Source organism: Amphiprion ocellaris, chromosome 6 (assembly GCF_022539595.1).
Source record: "Amphiprion ocellaris isolate individual 3 ecotype Okinawa chromosome 6, ASM2253959v1, whole genome shotgun sequence".
NCBI lineage: Eukaryota > Metazoa > Chordata > Actinopteri > Pomacentridae > Amphiprion > Amphiprion ocellaris.
The window spans coordinates 34,759,305-34,787,160 of NC_072771.1; the positions used below are offsets into that span (position 1 = coordinate 34,759,305).

Sequence of the window (27,856 nt, forward strand, 5' to 3'; positions counted from 1 at the left end):
TTAGCATTTGTCAATCAATACTACAGTGAATTACGAAATTCTGATCTGAATAAAGTCAATTTGTCAAATGTTTTGTTTATTTCGGTTAGAGAAGAGAAGAAACGTCCTTCACAAGAAAACCTAAAGCTTTAGTTCATACAAAACAATGCAAGCCTTCTCTTGAAGGTCTTCACAAGTGGCATTGTTTTTAATCTGAGGGAGCAAAAATAAACCTGGGTTTAAACCAAACATTCCAAAGTAGGAAAACAAAAGCTGCACAAAATTTATTACACTGTCATTTGTGTTAACACATTTGAATTATCTTATTACTATGCTCCTTGATTGGATGTAAAATATATCTATATTTTAAATCCGTTGTTGAAAGGGATAAAAAATAACTTTACATGTGAAATGCTTCTTTCCTAAAAGACTTCCTGTCTCAAAGTAAAAGTATGGGGCTTCTTTTATTGGCAAACTCATTGCATTGTGTTACAGAACTAGATTTTAAAAGCCTAGAATTTCAGATAAATCCATTTTAAAAAATAGGAAAATCTTATGATTGGAGAATAATATTTCCAAAATGAATACAACCCCTGAACCATTCTGGAAATAAATTTGTCAAACAAGTTACAGCAAAAGTCTAAAGAAATGAACTATTCGTGTTGAAGACCATCAACGTGATTGTGTGTCGTCTGTTACATCAGAATAATTAGAAATTCTAATAACATATTTAAAATGCTATTAAAATTAAATTCAATAAAAAATACATGTAGTTCTTTTGTGCATCCCGAATGAACCAGACAGACCGGAATTTGCCTCAGGCAAAATAGACGACTGCAAAGTAATTAATGTAATCTGATCGCTGCCAACAACTCTTTGAGGATAAAATTCTGGCGACACTTCTGATTTTATGTTAATGTCATCAAATCCCATCCCTAAACTGACAATGGCACGAGCAGGGAAAGTTACCAAACCATTACTATTTATGTCATAGACCCTGGAGTAATTTGACTTCATCCTAGGTGGACTTTTCAGAGCAATACAAATTTTTGTGAAAACATTCCACTCTAGATCTCAGATGGTACATCCTCTGATGCCCACCAAATGTAAGGGCAATTCTTCTGATAAGATAATCACGATCATTTAACTATATAAAGAACAAAAGTTAAATTAAAGGTGGTGCAGGTATAGTGTCCACATATCCATCGCTGCTTAGATCTGTGCAGATTCCCATTGGACTGGGTCCAGTCATGTGAGGATTTCTTGGTGTCCGATTGGTGCAATATGTGTAATGGTTTCCCTTCTCCTTACAGAAAGAGTCAGCTGACTCATTTTGTTTCTGCAGGAGAACCACATTGTCACCGTTCACCTCCTTCACCCTGCTGTAGTCCTCTGACATGCTCTCCTCTCGTCTCTGAACGTCCGAAATAAGCAGGACGTTTTCCTTCTGCAGGATGAAAATATTGTCACCATTCACTTCCTTCACTCTGCTGTAGTCCACCTGTGTCCCATCCACCTCCACAATGTTCTTCTGTCTCTGAATATCCACATAACCGCTGTTTGGAAGCTGTTGCATGAAGTTCTCAGGAGCACCTTTGTGCAGGTCTGCTGCCGCAAAGTTAATACCTGAGAACTGCAGTTTCTGCTCCAGGATAGATGAACTCTGCATTTCATCCTTGTTCTCCTGCACTTGGCTTGGGGTCGACTCCTTACATTCGGAGTCTAAGTGGAATCCAGCAGGAATGATGGAGCTTTTCTTCTTCTTTTGAGACTTTAAGGGAGCCGACAGAAGCCATTCACCACCATCAGACACAATTAAATACTCCTCCATCTCGTCCTTCAGGGCCACCATAGGAGGAAAGTTCTGGCTGACAATCAGGGCGCTGAGGACGTCTTCAGATTTCCCACTCTGGAAGGGACAAATCAGAACAATGTCATCAAGGCTAAAGCAGCTTTTGGGAAATACTGAAAGTACGATGAAGAAGCAGCGTTACCTTGAGAAGCTGAACATCAACGCCTCTTATCTTTGGACCAGGAACAGGCGGCAGGAGAAACCGTTTCACACTGAGGAGCAACAGGAAGAACCGTGAGTCAGATTATCCTCGTCATCTAAACTTTATATCGAGTCAGTCCATCTCAAATCATCAATTTTATCTCTGAAATCTTAGCTCTAACCCACTTTTTCACAAACTGAAATTTAAGGCTATGTTTAAATGCCAATATCTCAGGAACCATTTAGGATAAAAAAATGAAAATTTTACTTTTGCTTTCCAATATAGTGCTAATTCAGAATCTGCAATACTGGACAAGTAGCTTAAATAGTGATCTGATTATGGGTGAGTATATATAATAAATATGAAAAAAAAAATTTAAACTGTCCTGAAAAGTCCGATCTTTGAGCAGAAATTAACAAATTTGTTAATAATGCAGAAGTTTTTGACCCATTTGTAGTTACATGTCACAGCAGTGTAAAACAAAACATACAGAATACATTTTATATGAAATACATAAACAAAAATTAGGGAAAAGAAGTTATTTTTGTAATATTGCAGATTCTGAATCAATGAGAACTAATAATAATAATAATAATAATAATAATAATAATAATAATAATAATAATAATAATACTAATAATACTAATAAAATTAATGTAATCTAAATTAAATCTTTTTTAAAGTTATTTTTCTTTAATTGAAGAAATCTGTTGAGAATTGGTCGACAGGCAATTTAAAATAAAAAAGTCTAAGAAAGCATTTTATTTTAAATAGCCATAGCATAGTTTGTGATGATTTGAGATGGAATATTAAAGCGTTAAACACATATTTGATACATACTATTTCCACTTTGTGACCAAGATACACAGCGCTGCTACAACTGGAATTGTTGAGAAGATGGAAACCAAAATCCCGAATGGCCTCTCGTTCTGAAGATCTAAATGTAAAAGTTAGTTGTTTTTTTTTTTTGTTTTTTTTTTTTTTTTAAATTAAATTTTAACAACTTGTCGTAAAGCCACAAATGAAGCCAAAAGCCTCTGAGACTTACAGTTTGGGATTTTCACAAAGGTTGTGTTGCTCCATTCGCTCCAGGAGCTGTGGTCCAGCGTACAGCGCACCTGAACCTCGTACACAACCCCAGGATGGATGCTGTACAGGCTGAAACCTGTCTGTGTACCCGAAGTGTAATTCTAGAGAGAAAAACATCCACTTTTTACCTGTGGTAAGATCACATTTGGCTCAAAAATAAGCTGTAAATGCATTTCTTTTACCCGATGAGACAGAAGGAATGTTTCTATGGCACATACTGTTGCATGCACAGTGTGTAATATGGAGTGAAAATGAGTTTAGATGACCCCCTTTTTTGCCCTCACTTGTAGATTCTTTACTTACTTTCTATTTGGACTACTGTAATTCATACCAGAGCCAGATTTATCTCTTCTAGGATTCATCTCAAATCACCTGCTACCAGTTAGTTTGTTCTATTTTAAACTTTTTTGCAGAAAAAAATATCTCTGACCCTTAACTTCTCAGCTTTTAACTCATTTTTGGGTCAGACAACCTGTCAGCTATGTCTGAATAATCCTGTTTAGGAACATATACAATCTTAAATGCCACCTCATGTCCTTTCATGTTAATCAGTTATTATTTTAAGTTTAATGTTGTACCTAATTCCATTTAAAATCTCCAGTTTGTGAAAAGCCAGGCCCTTTTTTGGCTCAATATTGTGGCGTTCTTGATGCGTTTTTACAAAATGTAGATACAAAGATAGTGTATATATGTATTTTTTTAATATATATTTGCAATTGGAGGGTGAATGTGACACATCGCACAATTGGGGACCAACATTTTAACTAAGAAAACCAGAAAATATCTGAAAAGTTAATGAAAAAGTTACTTCATATCAGAACTGTTTGGCTTAATGGTTTACTTATTAGCAGAGAATTATAAAGCATTTATAATCTGATTTACTTCCCCTCTACTGCAACTAAATAAAAGGAATTTAATTTTATATTTCCAAAATAGGGTGATGATAATTTGGTTTACATGCAGATCACACATTCTACCTTTCACACACACTTGCACACAACATGCAGCAGTAATCAAGAGAGGATTATTTTGCTTTCGAAGCAAAAAGAAATGTTAAAAACCAAGTGCTGAATTATAATTGACTAGGCTGTGAAACATACAGTTTATGCGCAAATATGCAACAATTTAGTGAGTTTTGAAGGAAATCAGTTGTTTAAAATTTAACACTCACCTTCCAGTCGTTGCTGTTTTCTTGTTTGACCCTCAGCTGGTATTTAATGGTGACCCAGCCGGACCTGGTCACGGTGTTGGAGGGACGCTTCCATCTGATGTGGAGATATGGGCTCTCCTGTTTCTCCTCCACCACCAGAGTCACGTTTTCAGGAGCGTAGGGTCGAACTGTGGAGCACAGACACAACAGGACTCATAAGCTCTGCTGTGGGGATTTGAGCTAAACGTCAGCAGACCAACATGCTCACGGCGACATTTAACAGGTGTGATGTTCACCATCTCTGTCAAATAGCACTAAAAGCACTACTGATGGGGATAGCATTAGTTTTGTAAGTGTCTCACCATAAACCAACAGATCTGAGAAGTTAAAACTTTGACCTGATGATGGCAGGAAGGTGTAAAGTCAGAGAAGTACATCAGTGGAGATACAGACAGCAAATAAGTTCTTTCTGAGGAGGACATAAATGTTGGTACCAAATTTCACCACAGTCTACCCAATACTTGTTGTGATATTTCACTGGTTAAATGAAAACTGACCTGTAGGCAGAGTGTCAGCATAAAACATGAGCTCCCATGAACACACAATTTTGGTGGGGCCTCTAAAATACCAACAATATGCCTTTTTTTGCAGTGAATTTCTATTTTTCTTTCTTCATTATTAGGGCGAATGTGTAAAAATATCACTTATTCACTTGCATGTTGTACTTGCCATCCCCACCTAAACATGGCTGCACAATATCATAAATCATTTACTTTAAAGAGCCCACAATATGCAAATTTCCACATTTCTATTTTAATTTCTGGGGTCTACTACAATATGTTTACATACCTTATTGTTCAAAAAACACATTATTATTCTCATATTGTAAACTGTAGCAGCACCTTTTCTCATTATCTGTCTGAAATGCTTTGTTTCAGCTCCTGTCTCTTGAAGACCCCGCTACTTGGAAAGTCAAGTCTGCTCTGATTGGTCAGCTGGCCTGAGGAAAGTGAGGAAATGTTGCTTCTGCTTTGGATGTAGCTCTAGGTGAAGTGGCTCTAGCGAGGTAATAATGTTGGACTGCCAGGGAGCTAGATATGCAAATGCGTTACACAGTGATGTAGATAAATTACAGAAGAAAAGCCTGAATGTCAAATGAGGTGTTTTAGGCAGATAAGGGAAACAAAAGGGATATACCCAAAAAAGCATAATGTGAACTCTTTATCTGAGATCAGGGGAAAAACTCCCCCAACACCAACCGCCATAAAACAAAACAAAAGGTCAAACCTAGCTCTCTGTGGTGCTTTTCCTGATTATTCATATTCTTATTAGCAGAAACAAAAGCTAAATCAAAAGCTTGATTGAGGCTGTATCTGTCGTTTCTGTTTCATCTTGGAGGATCCTGACATCCATTAGGGTTCATCTCTGGGGATCATAAATGCCTGTTTCATCCCATCCTATAGTTGTTGAGGTATTTTGGCTTTAGAGAATCAACCGGCCAACGGACCAGCACTTCCACCTCTTTAATCATGATTTATTAACATGATGAGAGTTTCGGTCCATATGCAGAAACCCTTCACTATTTTAAACATCTGATCTGGTAGTTTAGTGATAGATTCGATTCCCTGGTGCCAAAACTACTGCAGTGGAGTCACTGTTTGCTAACGTGACAAGACTCAGATATGCAACTGTCTGCATAACCAATGAACACAAGATATGAAATTTGATCTAACACTGTACACAAGTTTTATACAAGACACAAACCAGTTCCACCTCATTCTGTCTGTGCCTCAGTACTTTTCCATTCGTTACCGAGCTCAAGGAGGCAGCTGGGCCAGTAAAACTGCCACAATCATTACCTCAATATGTACAGAAAAATGTCAGCTACATTGACTCTCTACTTTAATTTAGATGGATGTGATCATCATGGTAGGTAGGTCAGTGGCTCAAATATGCTCCACTTTTGACTTCATGGATGAAAAATGTAATGTAATTCAAATTTACATAAATTTATGTAAATAGAGCAAGTGTAGTAAAATAAACCACCTAAATGTACACTTTTCATCATGGTACAAACACGATCAAAGATTTTTCTAGAGTTTTTCATTCTTTCTGCCTGAATGAGCTATTTGGAGTCCCAGTTAATCATTGCCAAAACATCCCCATTATATCCACAGTGGTCAGTGCCATAAAACAACAATCCATGAAGTCAAAGGGAGGTCAGCAGTTTTTATAGATGTACAGTCAGCAGCACAGCGAGGAGCAAAGAAAAAAAAATCAGCTTAGTGGATATAGAATGACTGAAATTCCCCTTCACATGAGACACTACAGGTGAAAACATTAAAATTTTTACTAATAAATAACATCATGAAACATCATTCAGTGATTGAAATTAAGACAGATACTTTTTGTATCACAAATTTTCTGAAATACAAGATTTAAATATGCAAATGAGGTATTATTTGCCTAAATATGCCAATTTTAATGCATTTTCATAACAGAAATTTAAATGTGATATAAAGCCGAATTCAGAATTTGTGTTTCATTTTGTTGACAAATGGAGACTTTGGATGTCTGTTTTTATCACTATGAAAAATATTGTCAAAAGCCAGGATAAATATATAGTTTGCCACATTTATAGGCATTGGGCTATGAATGCTATATGAACAAACCTCAACTTTTATAAGAAAAAACAGGAATAAAACTGAAAAGGTTAGTGCAGGTGGAGATATCTGGTTTAAAAGAGGAGAAAAAAATCATCCTTTATAGATATATATTGGAACTGAAATCTACAGATGCAAATAAAAATAAAATGTAGTAAAATAAACATCTAAATGGGGTTTTTGTCATTTGGTTGCACTAGTCTGAAATAGGTTACATTATGGAAGCATAATAGCCCAAAATGATAAAATTAAAATGCTTGAAAAAACTTTTCAGACATTGGTGCCTCATCTTCAGTTACTATCTTTGTTTTTCTGTATTTCTGTTGTGTTATTTGTCTTCATTTTAAAACATATGGAACTCTGTTGGGTTGTTTTCCTTTGGAATTTACCGATTTCCATCACGTCGAACTTGAGGGGATCTGAGGAGACATTTCCGAGGGCGCTGGAAGCTTGCACCATCATGTGGTAGTCGACCCAGATGGATGTGTGGTTTTTGTCGAAGAAACAGGAGTTGCTTCCTGCAAAGCGGTAGTCCGGACACTCATGCGTTCCCTCCAAGCTGCGGGTAGACAAAATAAAAGCTTTACTGACAGCGATAAGGGCGAATGCTGCTCAGGTCGTTCTGTTTACTTACATATTAACAAAATAAAACGGTGCTGTGTGCAGTAAACACGTTAGCAATATACAAGTACTTCAACTGACTGATAATCTCATATGAGTCAGATGATGTAGCTTCACTGAAACATGATCGCAAATATCATCTTTTAAGAAATAAATAGTTGAATTTTCTCAAGCTTTATGAACTAGAGATAACTTGAAATGAAATTCTTTGTATTTCTAAAAACAAGAGGGACACACAGCTGAAAGTTCACCAGGGATCAGCCAATATGGAATTTTTTAGGGCCGATACCGATGCAGATTTTTGGAATTCAAGAAAGGCTGATATTTGTAACCGATATACATTAAATTTAATGTTTTAACAGCATGTGATAGCAGAGAACCTATCATTCATAACTAGGTTTCTTCATTAATAAGGGTGACTATAACTGAATATGTAAAATAAGAATTTATGTGAAATCAGCTAAGATTACGTCTGCTGTTCTTCTCTATATTCTTAATATTTCACTGCTCCATCACTTTTATTTCCCACTAAGGTCCATATCCTAAGGCATTATTAATTACTGTTTCAGGGTAGTTAGCCACTAGCTGTTAGCATAACCTTTGTGGCAACGACTTGCGTTTCTTGTTCAGTTTTTGCTGTCTAAGAGATATTTCTGAGACCAGTGAGTGATGACAGACAGAGAGAGGAGGCTGCACCAGACCTGAAGTAGCGCATTTAATTTATCAATAATGGGCCAATAATTTAAAGATACCGATACTCTGAAAAATACGGCAACGATAATCAGCCTATCCCTAATGTTAGCATGAGTTTACTGACATGCAGCTGCAGCTCTAACAGGCTCAAACGTAGTAGACATAATGCTACTAATGCTCACATTTTCAGTTTAGTTTACAGTTGGAGCTAACTAGAAAATATTTGCAGGTAATGGGTCTTAAGACAAAATAAAATGAAAATGCATCACAAACTGACTCTATTTTGTGGACATTCGTCCTTGAGCCGTCTTAAGCTGCTATTATTTTTTACATTTTGCCCTCTGGCTGCAGAAACTGAGGGTCACACAGGTGTCACGGGAGTTTGAAGTCTGCACGTTTCCTTGCACAGCAACAGAAGAAATTATGTTCAGCTGACTGAGCACGAGAGTGTGAACAAGAGACCTGGTAGTTTTCCACTTGCTTTGTCTAGGGAACAGCACAACTGAACACAACAGCTTCACTCTCACTAGCTGTCAGCGTGGATGATAAAATTATCTGGAGCTTTATGGACCATCTGCTGGTCTAATGGTTAAAATAAATACAGCCATTAAAACCCCAGTTTGAATCCAGCTGAGGGCCTTTTGTTGTACATCTCTCCCCTCTTTTTCCTTTCATCAGTCTTGAAGTTAATATTAAATAAAAAGAGAACATGGCGACTGGACTGACTCTTCTCTCTCGTAGTAGAGGCGGTGCACCGTCGGCAGGCCTCCATCCAAACCCGGCTTCCACCAGCAGGTAAACGTCTCCTTTTCTGGGGACCTGCAGCCGAGCAGGACTGGTTTCCCAGGAGGAGAGAAACCTGGCAACACAGGAGGCAAACAAACAGTAGTATCCAACTCCCAGTGTCGCACCAGAGCTATAAAAAGTTTAATTTAGTCGTATCAAATCATGCAGAGTGTTTTGGTCGTATGGAGCTATGGGACTCTTGAGGATTTTAACAATAGCTTCTGTTTCTAGCAATCAGTGTGAAAATATTCAGTTTGTTAAATCTGATTCTGATGCTTCACTGAGAAAAACTTTATAAAGTGATGCCCTGATGTTAGCTGGAGTTCCGTTGCACTAAGATATCTGATCTCAAGCTGGAATCTCTATTTTGTCTCTTCTTTATAACCTGGCAAGAAGCAGGATTCAAGCAGAAACATTTAAATTCATGTAGTTGCACATTGTCACGCCGGGGGGGATGCTCATGAACTGTAAATCATAATCATTGCAATCAAAACAAATAAAGGCCTCAAATATTTCAATTTGTGCAATGAATCTGGAATGTATGTCATTTTCACTCTGAGCAATGTCTGATGAAAAATAATAAGCTTTTTCCACTATATTCTATTATAGAGAAGCACCCATATCAGAGACTGCTTCTGGAACAAGGTGTTCATTTTTCAACACTATTAGCACAGAAAAATCTCTCTAATCTGGTCAAACAAAACCAAAGCTGTCTGCATGTTTAGACCAGCACCGCTCCTACTTAAGGTAAGTGAATTTTTGCTTGATTAGAAGCATGTTATAACCAAATATTGATCAATTAAAGCATCGTAACTTACTGCTGGACTCCACAGACAGCACCAGCAGCACCACCAGCCCGAGGCCTGCCTTCATCCCGACACCAGCAGCACGTAGTTAATGAGGTGATGTAAACTCGTGTCTTGCTGGCTGCATGTCTTGTTTCTACCAAAAGCAAGCAGATATGGAGGGAAAACAGCGAGCGATATTTGTACATGTTTCAGCTGACATACAGGTAACCTACTGTCATCACACGCAGGTGAAACAACTTTATGATCTGACTGGCATCGTCATCGGCTTTAATCAGAGAAGGAATCAGACAAATGATATATGAGGGTTTTCAGTTAATAAACACAGGAGTTATACAGGTTTCTGCTTTTAAAGTCAAAATGGATTCACTAGAACAAACCAGATGGCTGTAAAAGAAAGAAAGTTTGTAAAAGTTCATTGCTCAGAATAAAAACTTCATTCACCCAAATGCACTTTATGTTCTTCTCAGAGTTCATCTTCTGACTCTAATAAAGTTTACACAGACTTCTGAAACACCGATATTTAGATCAGTGAAAAATGCTTGCAACACACCTTTATACACACTTTATATTAGAAACATTCCATGCTTTACGCTAAATTAAAGTATTATTGCATTATATTGCACAACTAGGTGTTTATGACATGGAAATACTCAAATGTGCAAAAAGCACCCACAAATCTTGTAATATGTAACTTGTTTTAAATGGTTTAAATGCCAACAACTACAAGGACATTAAAAAAAAAACATCAGTATGTGACAGAATTAAAGTTTAAACAGGAGTTGTGAACTTCACTCACCTATTCAGGAGCCTCTCAGCTGTTCCAGTGAGCTACACTGAAGAGAGGAGAAAGCAGCTTTCTGCAGTCATGACTCTTCCTCACACCTGACTGCTGCTCAGCTACAGGTGTGATCAGCAAATGAGGAAGAGAGGTGTCACTGAGTCATCAGACGGGGAGGGGCTTGATGGCGTCACCGCTTGCTCACCTGAGTGCAGACAGAGATCTGAGGAGGAACAAGATGCCTCACTCCAGACTGATTTGCGCTGTAAGTGTTTAAAATATATTATTATAGCATTATTACACAGCGCCCCCATGTGGACAGGAAAATAGCCTTGAATCTAGTTGTTTGTGTGTTTTTATCTGTTGTGCCTCTCCTTATTTTACATGAATTAAGTGTAATTATAGATTATAGGTTGTTGCTTTTAGGTTATGTATTTGGGAGAATTCGTGAAACCTGAAAATCTTTATAATTCTTCTTCGTGCCAGAAAAAAGCAAACAGAGACTCATCTTTAGTTATAAACCATCTTTGTCAGAAGCAGCTGTGCGGGGAAAACCACAGCGCTGCAGGAGGTGTGTCTGTATCACTTTTACCACTTCTTCCAGGAAGTAGGCTCTTTTTTTCTGTCTTGTTGGGTAAAAGTGTAAAGTCTGGTGGCGTTGATGGTGAAGTTTTGCCGCCATGTCGGACTCTTTGGAGAGAAACACCAAAATCAGCCAGCTGAAGGAGCCGCTGGTGAAGAAGCTCTGCGAGGTTCTGGACAAATCCAGCAGCAAAGGATGGCGAAAACTCGGAGAGATAGTCGGCAGTGACAGGCGGTTCAAAGTCAGGTGGGTTGGAAATGCCTCAAAATGACGCTGTAGTGATATGAAAATAACCCTCTCCCTCGCAGCTCTGCACATTATTTGATCGTATTGTCTTTGTAAAGTGCCTATTTAGACTGTGATTACATTTGAACTCTGCAGCAAGTTGATTAAATTCACTTTAATGCAACAGTCCTGCAATAAATCCTACTTTTATTAAAGTTATAATGTTAATTTTATGTTTTAAAACAGTTTTAGACAGGTGTGGTTTAACTGTATTTACATTTTGGAGGATGTAGTCGAGATATTGTTTATAATAATAGTAGTAATAATTCTCATCATGCTTTGCATCATATATGTGCAACTAAATATACATTTAGTGAGTTAAATAAATGTCTAATTAAACGAAATGATTTCGTGTATGTTATAGATAATGTGTTTGCTTATTTTCTTCATGCACTTTATCTAGTTACTTAGTAAACTGGAAAAAATGCTCCTCTCAAAACAAGAAGAAAACTTATTTCAAGGAACTTGAAAAAATCTGCTCATGGAACATGTGAAAAATGACTCGGTAAGATTTCTCGAAATAAGATATGATATTTAGAATGTTGAGATCTCAAAATTAGAAGAAGAAAATTCCAATAATTCCTGAAAGTTTCCCTTAAAAGTTTTGTTTTTAAAAAAAAATCCCCCAAATTTGGCAAGAAAATTCTTGTAAATATTTTCAAAAAATTAGTAAAAATTTTCAAAAAAAAATCCTAAAAGTATCTAAAGCGGTTACATATAAATCAGTAAAACTTCTAATATTTTCTTTAAGAACATTCACAAAAAAAATCAACCAAAATCCAGCAAATTTTGCTGGATTTTGGTTGATTTTTTGTGAATGTTCTTAAAGAAACATTATTAACATTTCTTTTTTCCACCAAAAAATGTTCAAAGATTTCCAAAAATGTTGAAAATGTGGACATCAGAAGTTTCACTGTGAAAATATTTTTTTCCCCACATTTTCAAACTTTAAAACGGATCAGTTTGACCCGCAGGGCGACACAAGGGTTAAACTTATTTTGAGTTTTCTTGTAAAATTCAACTCAAAACAAGATAATTTCAAGATTGTGTTCAAGATATTCAAGATATTTAAGATGCATTGTCTTAAAACAGTCCCTCCATCTTGCTGAAATGTCTCTTGTTAAGTGAATTTATCTTAAATTGAGTGGGATGAGACATTTTGACTAAAAGTAAGACAAATAGACTTGGTAAGATTTTGAGTTTTTGCAGTGTAAACTGAGTTTTCTTGCATGTGCTGCCGATCTCTGCAGCTCAGACGACATGGAGATGTGCTCCCTGAAGGTGCTGGAGCTGGAGGGCAGCCCGAGCCTCATGCTGCTGAGGCTGATTGGAGAGCGAGGCTGCACCACGGGTCACCTGATGGATTACCTCCAGACTCTGGGCAACCAGGACGCTCTGCAGTGCCTGAAACCGCCAGGTGCAGTAAAAACACACCTCCAGCCTGTTATTATGCTGTCAAGTGTCCAACTGTGTTTTATTTGTAGCTTTAAGGAGAATGCGTGACTCACTTCCTGGTGTTTGATGACGCTCAGATTTCATTGTTGGGCCTGTTTGCAGTCAAGTGCAAGCAGACTTTGGGTTTTTCAAAGAGGAAACATGAGATCATGTGTTTACTTGAGGAAACTCCCAAAACCGATGCTGTCTTTAACCCATTTAAAATCAGTGTGAATTCACAGTGAACATCTCCTCACTGTGCAGCCCTGCAGATCGTCATCCAGCCCCAGTCTGTAGCTCTTATTTGTGGCCACAATCTGCGTCTCAGCTGCCATGCCGTCTGCAAATCTCCAGTCCAGTACCAGTGGTTCAAATATAATCAAGAGGTGAGCTGCGACTCGTCACATCCTCACCATGTGTTTTTATCTCTGCTGTCATTTCTTATAATCTCTTTTTCTTTCTTTGTCATTTTGCTTAGTGTTATAGTTTTACTTTCTATCACAGTATCTACATCAGTACCCCTGAAACGTACTCAGTAAACTAGTGCTGCCTGGTGCAGGACTTGATGGAATTCACAGATAAAGTTGCAGTGAATTGCAAACCGCAGCTAAAGTGCCAAATTAACAGGTTTGGGCTTGAAATCTTCTTCAGCAGCGCTCCCAACAAACACAAAACACGGTCGCTGCATCTCCATGTTACATCCCGGTTCTGTTTTACTTAATTTAAAAATAGCTTATATAAATATCAAAACACATTTATGTATTTAACCTGTATTTAACCAGGTAGGTCAATTGAGAACCATTTACAATGACAACTCGGCCAACAAGAGGCAGCATAAAAGATAGATACAAAACAGTGGACATAAAGAGAAAGAAAAATAACACAGATAATACAATTATAAACAGTGACAAATAATAAGAGATAAATGGCTAAAAGCAAGTGCAGTGGTCTTGTACTGTAGGTTGAACTGGATTTTAAAATGAGGAGAGGGGATGTCTGTGTAGTTTCTCATTCATCCAGGTCATGGTTATCCAAAGTTGTTTAAATCAATCCAACTGGACTTTAAGAAGGTTCCTTGAAGACGTTTCACCTCTCATCCAAGAGGCCTCTTCAGTTCTGGTGGTGGTTGATGTTGCCTCAGCTTATAACCTCTGTGAGGTGTGGTCAGTGTTATTCACATTCTGATGACCATTGCCAAGGCTCACCTGGCTCCTCAACGATGGTCGTTGGGAGCCAGGGAGTGACACAGAATCTGGTGCAAATGGTTTGTTTTTGTCAAGAATTTTTAACTGGGACGCGTAGAATGAAGTGATTTTGGTCAAATGCCATGACTTTAAGCTTAGATTCGATTTGGTTTTCAGACAAAATGACATGAGATGAGTAATTCAAGCACTGTTGGAAAGTTAAAAACTGATGGTGTGTTTTGGGTTCAGAGGATTAAACTGACATCAGAATCTTGTTTCTATACCGGCAGTCATCAAGAAAATTAAAAGCAAACATTAGAGATGTAGTATTTACATTCATGTATTCATGCACAGACTGATGTGTTCTTTGCATTGTCCACACTCATAAACAAAACAACGCAAACCTGAATAATGTCCTTTGCAGTTTAAAAAAGCCTCTTTAGCGGACAGACATCCTGCAATGCATCATATGTGTTTACTGAGAAACATGAAGCACAGAGAGAGCCAAGAAGAGTAAACATAAAGTCAGATGCAGAGGTTAGATTTCAGCCTGCAGATGAGGAAATGCTGTCCTTCTGGAGTGACTTCACCTGCTGATGAATGTGACTCACGTTTTCACACCTTTAGGTGCCAAACAGCCTCTCCCCAGACCTGGTGATAAGTCCGGTCCATCTGAAGGACGCCGGCTTTTATATCTGCAGGGTGAACAGTGTAGACGCCTTTGAATTCAGCCAGTGGGTTCAGGTGGACGTCCTGAATGTCGGCGTGTCTTATGGTGAGACGCTGGAGTTTGGCTTCTGTTTGCTGAATCAAGAATCTTTTTACTAATGTAGTAGATGTAGCTGATGATGTCTTCTCTTCCTGCAACACCAGGAGGGCAGAGTTATCAGTCCTTAGACGGCCGGATGAAGGTGGTGATCCAGCCTCAGTCCCAGCGGCTACATGTTGGTGAAAACCTGCAGCTGGAGTGTGGAGCCGTCGGACGTCCGATTCCTCGCTATCAGTGGCATAGAAATGGGGTGCCGATTGCAAACGCCTCAAAGAGGAAACTCACGGTGAGGAGGCGCTGTTGGAGGCGTTGTTTTCTTACTTGTTAACAGTCCAGAGTAGTGGAGAGAGTGGAGAAGAGAAGCAAGAATGAAAGGAAAGCAATGTTGTATAGCTTAGAGACAGAGGCACTGAGGAAAAGACAGGAGGCAGAGCTGGAGGTAGCAGAGGTTAAAATGTTGAGGTTCTCTTTGGGAGTTACCAGGATGGATAGGATGAGGAATGAGGACATCAAAGGGACAGCACCTGTTAGATGTTTTGGAGATAAAGAGGCCAGACTGAGATAGTTTGGACTTGAACAGAGGAGGGATAGTGAATATAACAGTAGAAGGATGATGAGCTTTGAAATGGAGGTGTAGAGGAAGACCAAAGAAGAGGTTTATGGATGTAGTGAAAGAGGCCATTAAAGCTAGCTGGTGTGAGAGGACAAGGTTAGATGGAAGCAGATGATTCGCTGTGGTGACGCCTGAAGGGAAAAGAGGAAGACTGCTTGTATTTCTAGTCTTTATGTGTTACAAGGCCTGACCTGGAAGATATTTGGTTCTTAAACTGAATTTTTACAGCTACTATTGCTGAGGCGACTTATTAAAGAGCATCTTTTCCTCTCAGATTCCTCACGTGATGCAGGATCAACACGGCAGGTATCGCTGTGAGATCAGCAGCAGCAGCAGCAGCAACTCTGAGAGGATGTGGACCAATGAAGTCGACGTTATAATAGGTATGTCGCCCCACCAGACTTGCTTTTCATACTATAAAAGCAGCTCTGTTGTCACTATGTCTGAGCGATTATTTGCCTCTGTTCTTAAATGAAAGCACCGGGGATATCTGTCCAGATTTCAGGGGCAATGGAGTGCTCTGAAGGTAACAGTTGAAAGATCAGGCCCATTTATTACGGTGTATTAAATAACACTGGTGACAATCAGCAAATATTAGCTGCATGCAAATGATAATCAGAACGTTCTCTAGTATTGTTCCTGTAAGTGCATGTGGGTCATGATCTGGATTATTGCCACATAAACACTAACCAGCACAAGACTCACTGGGTTTGATCTGCAGCTTTCACATGCATGAAATTTGATTTGACTAATACTATTACTTCCAATTACATTAAATGATGGTAGTTTTCTATTCTTTTATTGTCAACAAATCCCACAAAAGACGGAAACTAACACTGAACTGAAAGCTCTGAATGTAAAAAAAAAGAACATATTATAACTGCCACTGTTACAAGTTCTCATCAGCATAACGATGTGCATTAAAGGATAATTCCATTTTATTTCAACTTTGTGGATTACCCATTGATGTGGCTTTTGCATTTTTTTTGTAGCACTATTTGACCTAAATCTGCATTTTTCACCACCGTAATAGAGATTCAGGGAGACAAGAATTTGCACAATTATCCTTTTTATACGACTTACATCTAACAAATAGTTTTTAAGTTTGGCATAAAAACAGAAATAAGCCCCCTGGACAGACATTTGGTAACTGAATTAGGGGTCTTCATCTGAGAATGCTTGTTAGCTGAGCTATTTACATTTCACATCCATCCACACATCATGTTTTAGTTGTTTACATGTATGCAGCTGAATTTCTTCCATCTCATCTAAGAGCAGTAATGGATAACCTCGTTCACTGTTTTTAGCAAGGTTGCAGGTCATTAGGGTGTAATCTGCCTAAATATGACATAGATTTAAATCTGACTCTGAACATTGGATAAAGCAAAGTTCAAAATTCTTGTTTCATTTTCACAGAATTAGAGTCAAAGGTTTTGAAATTGGGGATTTTATCATTCCACAAGTCAAAAAATACCATCAAAAGATTATGAGGATGGTCCTTACAGATGTTTGGCTATATTAATTTGAACATGCAAATGAGGAACTGAATCAAATGAAAGATGAAAAGTCTGTGTTTTTCTGAGCTGCTGGAGTTTCAGAGTGCAGAATTAACATGACTAATAGAGACGCATTAATGGGAAAAATGGCAGATTGATTTAAACCAAAATCCTCCTTTACATGCCGCTACAATAAATAGACCCTAAAGATGGAGTAATTATTTCTAACTTTGAGTAATGTTTGCTCAAGACTACGTGTCCAGCTGCTTTAGGAAATCCCTGAGTCTTTTTTTTAAACATTAAACCAAAAGACTTCAATGACAAGGGGTTGGAACTTCTTACTGCAGTGTTTGTCTTTTCGTGGGATTTTTTTTGGCAATAAGAAAAACACAGAATACCACTAACTTTTAAAGTGTATGATTAGTTCACTTGATTGCATGAAAATTAACTATAGGTTCACCTTCCCTTTGACTAATCAGTGTTTTCCATGACCATATTGTTTTATCATAGACATATAAAGCTATACGATGGTAATATATTTTCATTTTTGATTCTTAGATGACATTTACGCCATTGGAGGAGGTAAGAGTCAAATATTGTCAACAAGCATTTAAACATAGTGATTCAAACGCATGTTTTTCTTGAAAAAGCAAATACTGTTTGATATTTGTTGTTGTGTGTTTGCAATTTTAGGTTCCAGTGACTTTTTCTTAAACAGTATTCCTGAACAACTTTATGGTGAGTCTTTAAACGCATTTGTTCTAATGGATGTGACTTATTAATATCTGATCACAGTATTTCTGCCCTTTCTAAAGATTAATAAGGCTTCCTTAAAGTGTAATTTCTGTAGTTCTTATGTCTGATATTATGGGGATCTTTGTCTTGAATGTCAGTTCCCCTCTCAATATCAACACTAAAATAAAGATGTGAAACTTTCATGTACCAGGACATGAGTTGGACAAGACATCACTTTGAGCATAATCTAAAAGCTAGAGAATAACACACGACATCAAACAGATATTAAGGTCACTGTGTTTTGTTTTTCACCACAGTTTGGTCCACTTCCTTCCTCCCAGCTCTTCATAGTGATTGTGATCAAAGCTACCTGAATTTCTAAATGCATGTAAATTTCACTTCTCTACTGATTATTTGTTTTAAGGGGATTTTTTTTCTTTCTGCCACATATACATTCATATGAAATGGTCAGATAGATGGAAATTGTGGACTTGATTTGAACGAGAACATCACCTGCAGATAAATTCCACATTTGCAAAGAAATAGTATATACAATTAACATTTTGTAGCACTTTCCATAATTGAAATAAATATAAAACAGATCAGTCAGATGGATGTACTGCTCAGCAAATGCAATATCTCAGTCAGTTCTTTAATGAAAAAAGTAAGGAAGAAAAAATGTATTTATTACATTTGTAAGTACTCAAATATTGTTATCAATAAGGACCTCAAAAGTTATGTTTGTCAGACTGTAGTTTCTGTTATTTTGTTCACCTCCTGCACTTGTAGTTCAGCTAGTAAAGCTGCTTTAAAAGGCTTCATTAAGCAAGAAGTGGTTTGCAAGCAGAACATCAACTGGGCTAAAGTACACTGGAAAAAAATCTTTAAAGTAGCCAAAAATATTGCAGTGGGAATGTGTCACTTTCATTTCCAGTCTAGTCTTTGGACCGCTGCCTTCTTGAGTTGCACTCCCCTCCAAAAGTATTGGAAAAGTGAGGCCAATTCCTTAATTATTATAAAGCTGCATTTTACCTGCTATAGAGGAGACTGAAGGGAGTAACCCCTCAAAACATCAACTGAAAGAGGCTGCAAGGAAAGCCTGGAAAAGCATCAGAAAAGAAGAATGCAAAAGTTTGGTGATGTCAGTGGGTCACAGCAGGCTTGATGCAGTTATTGCAACTAAATATTCAGTCTTATTCACTTGAATCTATTTTAGGTCAGTTGCAGCACTTTTGCTCACCTAAAAATGTGGTGCTCCATTACAAATAATGCTATCTTCTAACCTGTGTATCAGATCTAGATGTAAATACTTGAAAATAAAAGCTGAAATGTTGATCTCTTGTCTCATATTCATCATTTGATGTCAAACCCAAATGTCTTCAGTCTACAGCAAAAATAAAGGAACTGGCCTCACTGTTCCATTACTTTTGGAGGAGAGTGTATTTTCCATTTTAGCTTCACTTTTCAGCTGATGCATATTATCAAGCACGGGTTGTTTATCGGTCTGGTTTTCTCCCTCTTCTGTGTTTGATCTCAGCGACCGACAAAGTGGCGCTGCTGATCGGCAACCTGTCGTACCAGAACCACCCTCAGCTCAAAGCTCCCATGGTGGACGTCTACGATCTCACCAATCTGCTGCGGCAGCTAAACTTCAAAGTGGTTTCGCTGCTGGACCTCACAGAGTCGGAGATGAGAAACGCTGTTGATGAGTTTCTGCTGCTGCTGCACAAAGGCGTCTACGGTTTGTTGGGATCTTACAAACCTCCGGCTGGTTGTGGATTATTTTAGACCAGAAAGTGATGGAAATAAGGCAGAAAGACAGTAATTTTGTACCTTTAAACTGTATTGTACTGTATAAATAACAATAAGAAAAGCAAATTCTTTAATTCAGATAAAGATTGATAACTCCAGTATATATAAAGAGCATATGAAAATGAATTTGTAGGAGTGTTACTGGATCACAAACTCAGTTGGAAACCTCATAACATATAGAGGAGCAAAATTGTCAAAAACTCTCATTACTACATAAAATGCTACATTATGCCCAATAAACATATTGCTAAAAAACTATAAGGATAATACATAATGTTGAAGATAATGAGAGTGCTAATATATTGTTCTCCAAAACAAATACTTTGAAATTTATGGATTTAGTTGAATTTAGAGCTGCACAGATAATCGTCAAAGCAAACCACAAGTTATTCCCCGATAAAAGCTGTTCAGGAGCAACACTGGAGACTCTGACTTAAGAAGAAATTTTAATTTTAAAAAGCTGTTTGCTCATAAGGAGTAGATGTTTATCAATTTGTGGGGTAAACTTATGGAACAGTCTTGATGATCATCTCAAAATGAGTACAACTATAAAACTATTTCAGAAGAAACAGAAGAATAGCTTGAAAAATCAAATAATGTGGAACATTAAGTGTGTTCTTGGAGTTTTTAAAGAGGTATAGAGATTGACACAGACAGGAAACAGTAAGATATGAGATGTACAGACATGTAGCAGGTCAGAACTAATAGCTTAAACTTCATCCTACTCGTTTGTAGACATTATTTTAGGTTTTGGATTTGGTTTGTTGTCTTTATGATACAGTGGCACGTCTGAAATACATCAAATAAATACATCCATCCATCCATTATCTATACACCGCTTAATCCTCACTAGGGTCATGGGGGTGCTGGAGCCTATCCCAGCTGACTCAGGTGAAGGCAGGGGACACCCTAGACAGGTCACCAGTCTGTCACAGGGCTACATACAGAGACAAACAATCACTCACACATTCACACCTACGGGCAATTTAGAATAATCAATTAACCTCAGCATATTTTTGGACTGTGGGAGGAAGCCGGAGTACCCGGAGAAAACCCACGCATGCACAGGGAGAACATGCAAACTCCATGCAGAAAGATCCCGGGAAAGCCGGAACGCGAACCAGGGACCTTCTTGCTGCAAGGCGAAAGTGCTAACCACCATGCCACTGTGCAGCCCCAAATAAATACATTAAATTAAAATAAAGTAATAAATACATCAGTTTTAACTCTAACTTCCTGAATTGATGTTGCATTTAAAACCGAATGTTAAACTTTTCCTGTAATCTAATAATGACAACAAAAGCTACATAGAAATTTTACATTAAATGATGAGATATGAATGCATGCAGAGCTTTAAAACACCTCTGTCCTTAGGTCTGCTGTACTACGCCGGTCACGGATACGAGAACTACGGAAACAGCTTCATGGTGCCGGTAGACGCTCCAAACCCCTACAGGTCGGCCAACTGTTTATGTGTGCAGAGCATCCTGAAGCTGATGCAGGAGAAGGAAACGGGCCTCAATGTTTTTCTGCTGGACATGTGCAGGAAAAGGTGAGTCCTTGGAGTTCATTATGTTAAACTGAGATTTAATTAATGTTCACAGAACAGCTGTAGAGGAAAGTTACTACTGCAGGAAGTTTAGGATTCAGAATTAAACAATCACTCGAATATGACCAAATATTCACATTGTTTCACAACCACACTTGAATGGACTTTAGATTTTTAGGCTACAAGAGGGAAAATGGAGGATGTTACACCTAAAACCTATTTTTATTAAATTACGGTAGTTTCTAACTGTGGTATACATCGATTTTGTAGAGAGGTTTAACTAACAGCTATTTTCATTATTGTTTAATGTGTCTTTTTTTCTTAATTAATTGATGAAACATTTGATCAGAAAAATGTCAGAAAATAATTTTTAAACCCACTTTTCACCAAATAAATGTAAAAAAAAATATTCAGTTATCATCATGAAAAACTAAAAAAAAAAACAGCAAATAATGATATTTGATAAGGTGTACAGGATATTTTTGGTCAAATTTACTTAAAAATTTAAAATTTAATTTGATGTGGCAATAAATTGCCAGTTAGATGTCTAAACAATTCATTAACTGAGCTCTAGTTTAGGTATCTGATAGAAATTAGTTTTTTTTTATCAGTAGCATTTTCTTCTTCCCTTGCGATGTTTCCTTTTGTTTAAACTTTAAACTACAGTTTTCAAGATTTTTTTTCTTGTATTCAATTGATGATAATTTGCAGAAAAACAAAAAGTAAGTGAAATGAAATGAACTAAAGATCCTCAGCCACAATCAAATCAAAGGGCTGGTACTGATATTTGTGTTTTGAAGCTTACTGGGAATTACAGACTTGGTTTGTATCTTAGAAGTTTCACAGATTTCTTTCTGAATTTTCCAGGAATATTCATGATGACAGCACCCCAAACATTGTCCTGAGGGTTACGGCCAACATTGTCTTTGGATATGCTACGTGAGTCTGAAACATTAAATATCATTAAAAAGTAACCTGATGCACTTTTTCCTGTCAGAAAAATAAAATACTGAGCTTTCTGTTTGACCGTTCAGGTGCCAGGATGCCGAAGCCTTTGAGCTGAGCTCCAGCGGCTTCACCAACGGTGTGTTTGTCAAGTTTCTGAAGAAGCGTCTGCTGGACGATGAGAAGATCACAGTGGTGCTGGACAGAGTCGCTGAGGGTGAGAGATGAACAGAAACACCACATATAATGATTTAAAACACGACCCAGGAGGCATTAAATCATAAAATGAAGTTGAGGCTGTGAGGATTATTGGGTCACTGTGAGGAATAGTGAAGAATCAATAGACCATTTTGTACGTGTTGGTTTTAAATTTCAGTTGCTACACCGTTGCTGGGTTTCAGTTTATCGTTTAATCGATTTAATTAAAAGTAGCTCGCTTTGCATTATTAATGTAAATATTGTTTCTACTTGCTTGTGGGCTGACGGAGCTTCCTTTATGTGGAAGGAAACTTACTTAGGCATCAAAACCAAGATACATCTTTAACATTAGCTGAGGATAAATTAATTAAATGCATTGTCCCAAATTGCTTTTAGATACTTTTGTGTGTCGCTCAAATGCTGACATGTTATTTATCATGCGTTTGCTCGCAGACATGGGTCAGTTTGATGCGACGAAGGGGAAGCAGGCTCTGGAGATCCGCAGCAGCCTGTCAGAGAGGAGAGCGCTGACTGATCCTATTCTGCCCGGCGACAGCGCTGACCTCCTTCACGCTCACAGCCGCCAGTGGGCGAAAGCTCACGGTGAGTTCAAAAGTATTCAAATAATATATCTGTTTTTCATTTGTCATCATTTGCACTGGGAAGCTCAAAGGTGTTAACAGCAGCTCATCACTGCTCGCTCAGTCAAATGTTGGTTCTATTTAATGTCGGCGAAGGACACATGGGAGTTTGGAAGACAATGACGGTGTTGTTGGAAACTGGTTGGTGCCTGAACAGCAGGTTGGTGGAGTGAAAATCACCTGATGACAACAGTATCACGTCTCCCTCTTCTGTCAGCCTATAAATACTTAATTATAGAATACAGAAGTCAGTAGGTTTTGCAATGAGGGAAATAACATCACTACAGCTGGCTTTATTGTGATTCAACCTGCTAGTTGGAAGAACTCTGGTTTCCAACCTGTTTGACTTGTGGCTCCACATCCCAAGTTCTAACAAAGTTAAGATGATTCTTTTTCAGTCCTCTGCTTCAATTTAAAGGGTTATAGTGACCCGAAGTGGTAAAACCATCCATTTTTATTTCACAAAATCATTTTTGCAAAGCATTGTGTTTATTAGAGATATGTTTTTTTGTATTTTTCCTGTCTGTGTAATAATTTTGTGAACGCCCACATTTTTTCAAAGAAATCTTGACACTCAAAGCTGTACAAGACTTTAACATTTAGACATTTTTTCCTTTTTCTTTGTTTTAATTTGTTTTTTATTTGAAAGAGCGCTTCACGGTTTAAAGAGCATTTTAGATGGAACTACACTAAACATTGTCCCAGTTTTTTTTAATATATAGACCAATGTACATAAATACATTTTTAAAAGTAATATAAAATTTGCAGTGACAAAAAAAAACATCTATTCTACTTTACGCTGTTCTATTCTATGTACAGAAAAATGCATGTACATGTGTCTGTATACTATATGCTCTACATATCCAGGTGTTTTACTGTTACACATTTACACATCTTTAGTCATACATGTATGTGTCATCCTACTTCAATCTGTTTTTCCTGCTTTAACCTTCTTACATGTGCTCATTTTGCATTTGAGTGAAAATATTACTATATTTGTCATAATGAACCTTTAAACATTGGTGGTGTTATATGAAATCTGCCCACACTAAGGTCATAAATTTGTTCCACTTGCTTCAAATTTGCAGATTTGGTAGAATTTGTGTTTTTTGAATCGTCAGAGGAAAAGTCAGTTGTTGCATTTGAATATTTCCAAAATGCTATCAAACCAATGTTCCAGTGTGGGTGGTACAGAGCTTGTTTTTGCTGTTTTCAAATGACTATGTATCTGAAATAACCATGAAGTCTCACCTTTTCTCAGTTGATTTAAGACAGATTTTTTTCACTTCAGTGAAATTATTTAGGATATTTTTTGGTACACTGTCCAAATTAAACACAAAGTAGTTTTGTTTAATGATAAAATCATTACAAGTTAATCCTTGGGACATGATTCCATTAAAGCTATTAATGAAAAAGTTTATTTTTCAACATTTAAAGTAATAGAACAGTAAATGATGCCTCGTATGAACTTGGAAATGCAGCCTGAAAATCAGGTGTTTTTTTGGGGGTTTTTTTTTGTTTTGTTTTTTTTAAATTAAGCAAATATAAAGCATCTGAAACGTTTGTTTCTGTGTGTTATTGCAGAGCTTCCTGAGAGTATGTGTCTCAACTTTGACTGCGGCGCTCAGATCAAGTTGGGCTTCGCTGCTGAGTTCTCCAACGTGCTCGTCATTTACACTCACATCGTGAAGAAGCCGGAGGACATGTCCTCCTGCCAGGCTCACGTCACTGACTTCTCACAGGTCAATATGTCAGGATCACTGGTCTAAAAAGAGCAGAGAATTTCTCATCTTTCTAAGTTGGTGTAAACTTGCTTTTCTTGCTGCAGGACCTGGATGTGGATCCTAAAGAGATGAACAGAGAGACTCCGGAGGAAACAGGAATCTACCTTCTGTCCAGCTGCCTGCCGCAACACTGTCTCTACACCAGACTCAGCTCACTGCAGAAGCTCAGGGTACAAACTCAGAAACAGGACATTTGGGGGAAAACATTCTATGTAAAACGCACAAATTCTTTCTAAAAAGAGAACAAAAGCTACACATTTTGTCATGTATCGGTGAGTTCTGGACCCAAATGCAGGTATTTAAGAAGCAAACAGCAAACTTTAGTCAAAAAGCTAATAGAAAAAACAACAAATCAGACATATTGGAAAATTAAACAAAAATCCCAAAAACGCAACAAAAACAGGGCGTAGACTGAAGCAAGAAATAATAACAATAAAGACACATAAAAAGGCTCAACAAACTAACAAACCACAAGCGGATGAACAGGACAAACGGACACAGACAGAGGGACAGACAAGACTAAACAATCAGAACTGATTTGTTACCAAAGTCAGGAGGATTTATTGGGGCAAACTTGATAATAGTTGTCAAGACATTTCTCCAAAAATGTCTCCTTTGTGCCAGCACTAGAGGAACGTAGGTTGGATTCATTCTCTGCTCAACACAAATATGAATTTCACAGCAAGTTAATCAACAGATTTGTGAGAAAGGCTAAAAAAATTCTATAAGCAAAGTATCTTGGCTGTAACTTTTCCCCTCATCCTCTGTTGTCTATCTTACAAAATATCTGCTCCAATTAGCTTAAGAAAAGCAGTTATGGCTTTTAAAAACAAACAAAATAAAGTGGCCCTCTGTTTATTACTGTTTGTCTGTTAACCTTGCAGGAGGAGCTGGTCTTCACCGTTTGCCTTCAGGGCACTTTTGCCTCCATGGACGACGACCATCCCGTCCACTGGACCAAAAGCGTCAACATCGGCAAGCCGCTGATCGCTCGGCTGGACCTCCACCGGGCCATGAGGCGGAACAGCTGCCTGCAGACCTGCATGATGCCCCACAGTCCGTCCCACAGCCCCTGCCACAGCCCCGGGCCCGAACACCGCCTCTACCCCCATCACGGCTCTCTGCAGGCCCAGGACAACAACCGGCTCTCCCCCCAGCAGCGCTACCTGGACATCTGTGAGCATCTCCAGGGCACACTGGGAGGCTGCAGGGATTCCTACTGCGACCACCTGAGCCAGCGTCGCTACGAGCCGCCTTACGACTCACCTGAGGGGCTGTCGAGCTCCCCGGGGCGACTCAGCATCCCGATAGAGGCGACTGACGACATCGACGAGCTGCAGACAGTGTTCATCAACAGTCTGCAGCCTCAGCTGTAGTGAAACACACAGAGGTCTTCAAAGTCTGCTGCTGTACTTTCTGTTACATGCTGTGAAAAGATTTTATATTCTTGGATTTATACGCATTATTTGTATGCTGACATACGTACATTTTGTAAATACACTTTTAGAGATATCAACAAGTGCATTTCAGTAAATTGGCAAAGGGGTGACTGATGTAGTTGTAGTTTTTTAGTGCTTTCAAACAGAAGTGAAAATGTTGCGCTTGCAAAGATTTATTCAAATTATAAACCAGGTGAGCTCAAATTAAAGGTCAAAGAGCATCATCATCATCATTTTATTAAATATTAAACCTGAGGAGAGAAAAAGGTGGATGAAAACTTTGATCACAAAAAATGGACAAAAATGTCCCCAAAGTTTTTACTCAAGCAGAACTTTCAAAATCTCAATGTTTGCATTGCTGCATTTAGAATTAATAACCACTTTACATACAGTTCCCAATGTGAGGTTTGAGGCTCTGCTAAGGTCAGAAGATCAATTTGAGTGATCTTGAGATGACTGATAAGAGAAAAGTTCTGCATCACAAAATGTTTTTTTCTTTTTCTTTTTGTGCATTGTCCTCTGTTCACAACATCTTAGTTTTTTTGTCATCTCTTTGTGTTTCAAAAAATGACTCAAATGTAGTGTTGCAATTAGTGCGTTATTTCTACCTGAATTGATTGAGTATAAAGTAGCATAAACTGGAAATACTCAAGTACAATTACCTCACAACATTTACTCAAGTCTGTATTTTTGTGAAATGCTTTCCACCACTGATCATAGATATGTCCGAGAGGAAATATGATTGAAAATTTCACACGCAGAGTATTTTTTACAACGCTGTTCCGGTGTTTTCTGTCAGTGTCCCCTCAGGATGGCAGTAGAAGGCCTCTGGGTTGAAAAGTTTCCACCAGCAGCCTCCCAGCTGTTTGCATTATATAACATGATCCCAGTGTATGTATATATCTTACTTTCAACAAGTATTTCAGTACAGATTACAGAATACTTGACCTTAAATGTAATTTGTGTTGTATTCTTTTACTCAAAGTGATATATTTAAAATAATTTGCATAATTGGATGTTACTCTCAGAATATAGATACTTAAAGTAGAATAAACTGAAGAGTCACTGGTGATCTGATAACATCCCATTTTTGTTTGATCTTTTATTTTTTCACAATATTAAGCTAAAAAATACAGCAATGTGGATTTACAGTCCTAAACAACATTTTATTTTCACTTTCTGGCCTTGCAGCTAATCGTCTTAAGACAAAAAATGGCACCAAAAAAGCAGTTTTTACTTTTTGTTTTGCCATTTACATGAAATAGATGAAAAAGTTCGGACAGCGTGACGATAGCTCGCTTACCGAGGTTTTCTCTGTTAGACAGCTGTTTAAAGTTTTCAGACATTTAGGGAGATGTATATGCTATTAATATGGCACATTGTATGTATGCTGTAATTTTGCTTGGTTTCATTTGGTGGTTTGTTTGCTAGCTAGCATGCTAACAGGCTAACTTTGACTAGCACGTCAGCTAAGTCGCTTGCTAGGTGGTAATTTACCTATCAAATAAAATATTAAACTATACTACAACTAATTTTAAATTTCAGGGTCAATATTGCAGAATTAAAAGTGTTCATGTAGTATATAATACAGTACAGTAACTTAGAATAAAATACAATACAAATACTTTACTGATCTCCAGTGACAAATTGTTGTTACAATAGCAAGCAGGAGTAAAGTCAACACCACCACAAACACAAATAAAAACAAATTTAATTAAGAAAAGGGATAAATAAATAGATAAATAAGCAGAAATATCCAGGGTCTGTCCTGACAAGGTTACAGATACAAAATGCACAAAGTGTAAAATATAAGATGAGTAAAAATGT

At 37.7% G+C, this 27,856-nt stretch overlaps 2 protein-coding genes and 1 long non-coding RNA gene across 6 annotated transcripts; 2 read left to right on the forward strand and 1 right to left on the reverse strand.

Annotated features, from left to right (window-relative positions):
• Positions 1-55: 55 nt before the first annotated feature.
• Positions 56-10,692, reverse strand: prlrb (prolactin receptor b). Of its 2 annotated transcripts, XM_035956274.2 has the most exons (9): positions 10,581-10,692; positions 9,794-9,917; positions 8,916-9,048; positions 7,265-7,434; positions 4,234-4,400; positions 3,022-3,163; positions 2,814-2,910; positions 1,974-2,043; positions 56-1,888 (listed from the first exon to the last, which is right to left on the reverse strand). In XM_035956274.2, exons 2-9 carry the CDS (start codon positions 9,846-9,848, stop codon positions 1,145-1,147), a joined length of 1,578 nt encoding a protein of 525 aa, XP_035812167.2. In that variant the 5' UTR covers positions 9,849-9,917; positions 10,581-10,692; the 3' UTR covers positions 56-1,144. The 2 variants fall into 2 exon arrangements, with proteins under 2 accessions (XP_035812167.2, XP_054867410.1); XM_055011435.1 differs by lacking the exon at positions 10,581-10,692 and having other exon boundaries at positions 9,794-10,563.
• Positions 2,633-7,152, forward strand: LOC118471468 (uncharacterized). Its single transcript, XR_004848785.2, has 4 exons — positions 2,633-2,922; positions 3,066-3,195; positions 4,270-4,495; positions 5,151-7,152. It is a non-coding gene; the product is annotated as an uncharacterized LOC118471468 (long non-coding RNA).
• A 118-nt stretch (positions 10,693-10,810) lies between the features above and the next one.
• On the forward strand, positions 10,811-27,099 carry malt1 (MALT paracaspase 1). Of its 3 annotated transcripts, XM_055011434.1 has the most exons (18): positions 10,811-10,827; positions 11,204-11,391; positions 12,681-12,847; positions 13,129-13,250; positions 14,676-14,823; positions 14,922-15,103; positions 15,705-15,813; positions 15,909-15,956; positions 17,485-17,508; positions 17,620-17,664; positions 19,199-19,402; positions 20,848-21,025; positions 21,890-21,961; positions 22,057-22,184; positions 22,619-22,768; positions 24,391-24,548; positions 24,635-24,760; positions 25,475-27,099. In XM_055011434.1, exons 2-18 carry the CDS (start codon positions 11,243-11,245, stop codon positions 25,964-25,966), a joined length of 2,502 nt encoding a protein of 833 aa, XP_054867409.1. In that variant the 5' UTR covers positions 10,811-10,827; positions 11,204-11,242; the 3' UTR covers positions 25,967-27,099. The 3 variants fall into 3 exon arrangements, with proteins under 3 accessions (XP_054867409.1, XP_023143885.2, XP_023143886.2); XM_023288117.3 differs by lacking the exon at positions 10,811-10,827 and having other exon boundaries at positions 11,119-11,391; XM_023288118.3 differs by lacking the exons at positions 10,811-10,827; positions 15,909-15,956 and having other exon boundaries at positions 11,119-11,391.
• The last annotated feature ends 757 nt before the right edge of the window (positions 27,100-27,856 follow it).

Excerpts from the sequence above, each read along its gene's own strand:
- prlrb (XM_035956274.2), bottom strand. The coding sequence starts at position 9,848 with ATGAAGGCAGGCCTCGGGCTGGTGGTGCTGCTGGTGCTGTCTGTGGAG. Across the intron at positions 4,401-7,264 it reads GTTCGACGTGATGGAAATCG|TTCGACCCTACGCTCCTGAA; the intron begins GTAAATTCCAAA and ends TGTGCTCCACAG. Across the intron at positions 2,044-2,813 it reads TTGGTCACAAAGTGGAAATA|TGTGAAACGGTTTCTCCTGC; the intron begins GTATGTATCAAA and ends GTTGCTCCTCAG.
- malt1 (XM_055011434.1), top strand. The coding sequence starts at position 11,243 with ATGTCGGACTCTTTGGAGAGAAACACCAAAATCAGCCAGCTGAAGGAG. Across the intron at positions 15,814-15,908 it reads TGAAGTCGACGTTATAATAG|CACCGGGGATATCTGTCCAG; the intron begins GTATGTCGCCCC and ends CTTAAATGAAAG. Across the intron at positions 21,026-21,889 it reads CTGGACATGTGCAGGAAAAG|GAATATTCATGATGACAGCA; the intron begins GTGAGTCCTTGG and ends TGAATTTTCCAG.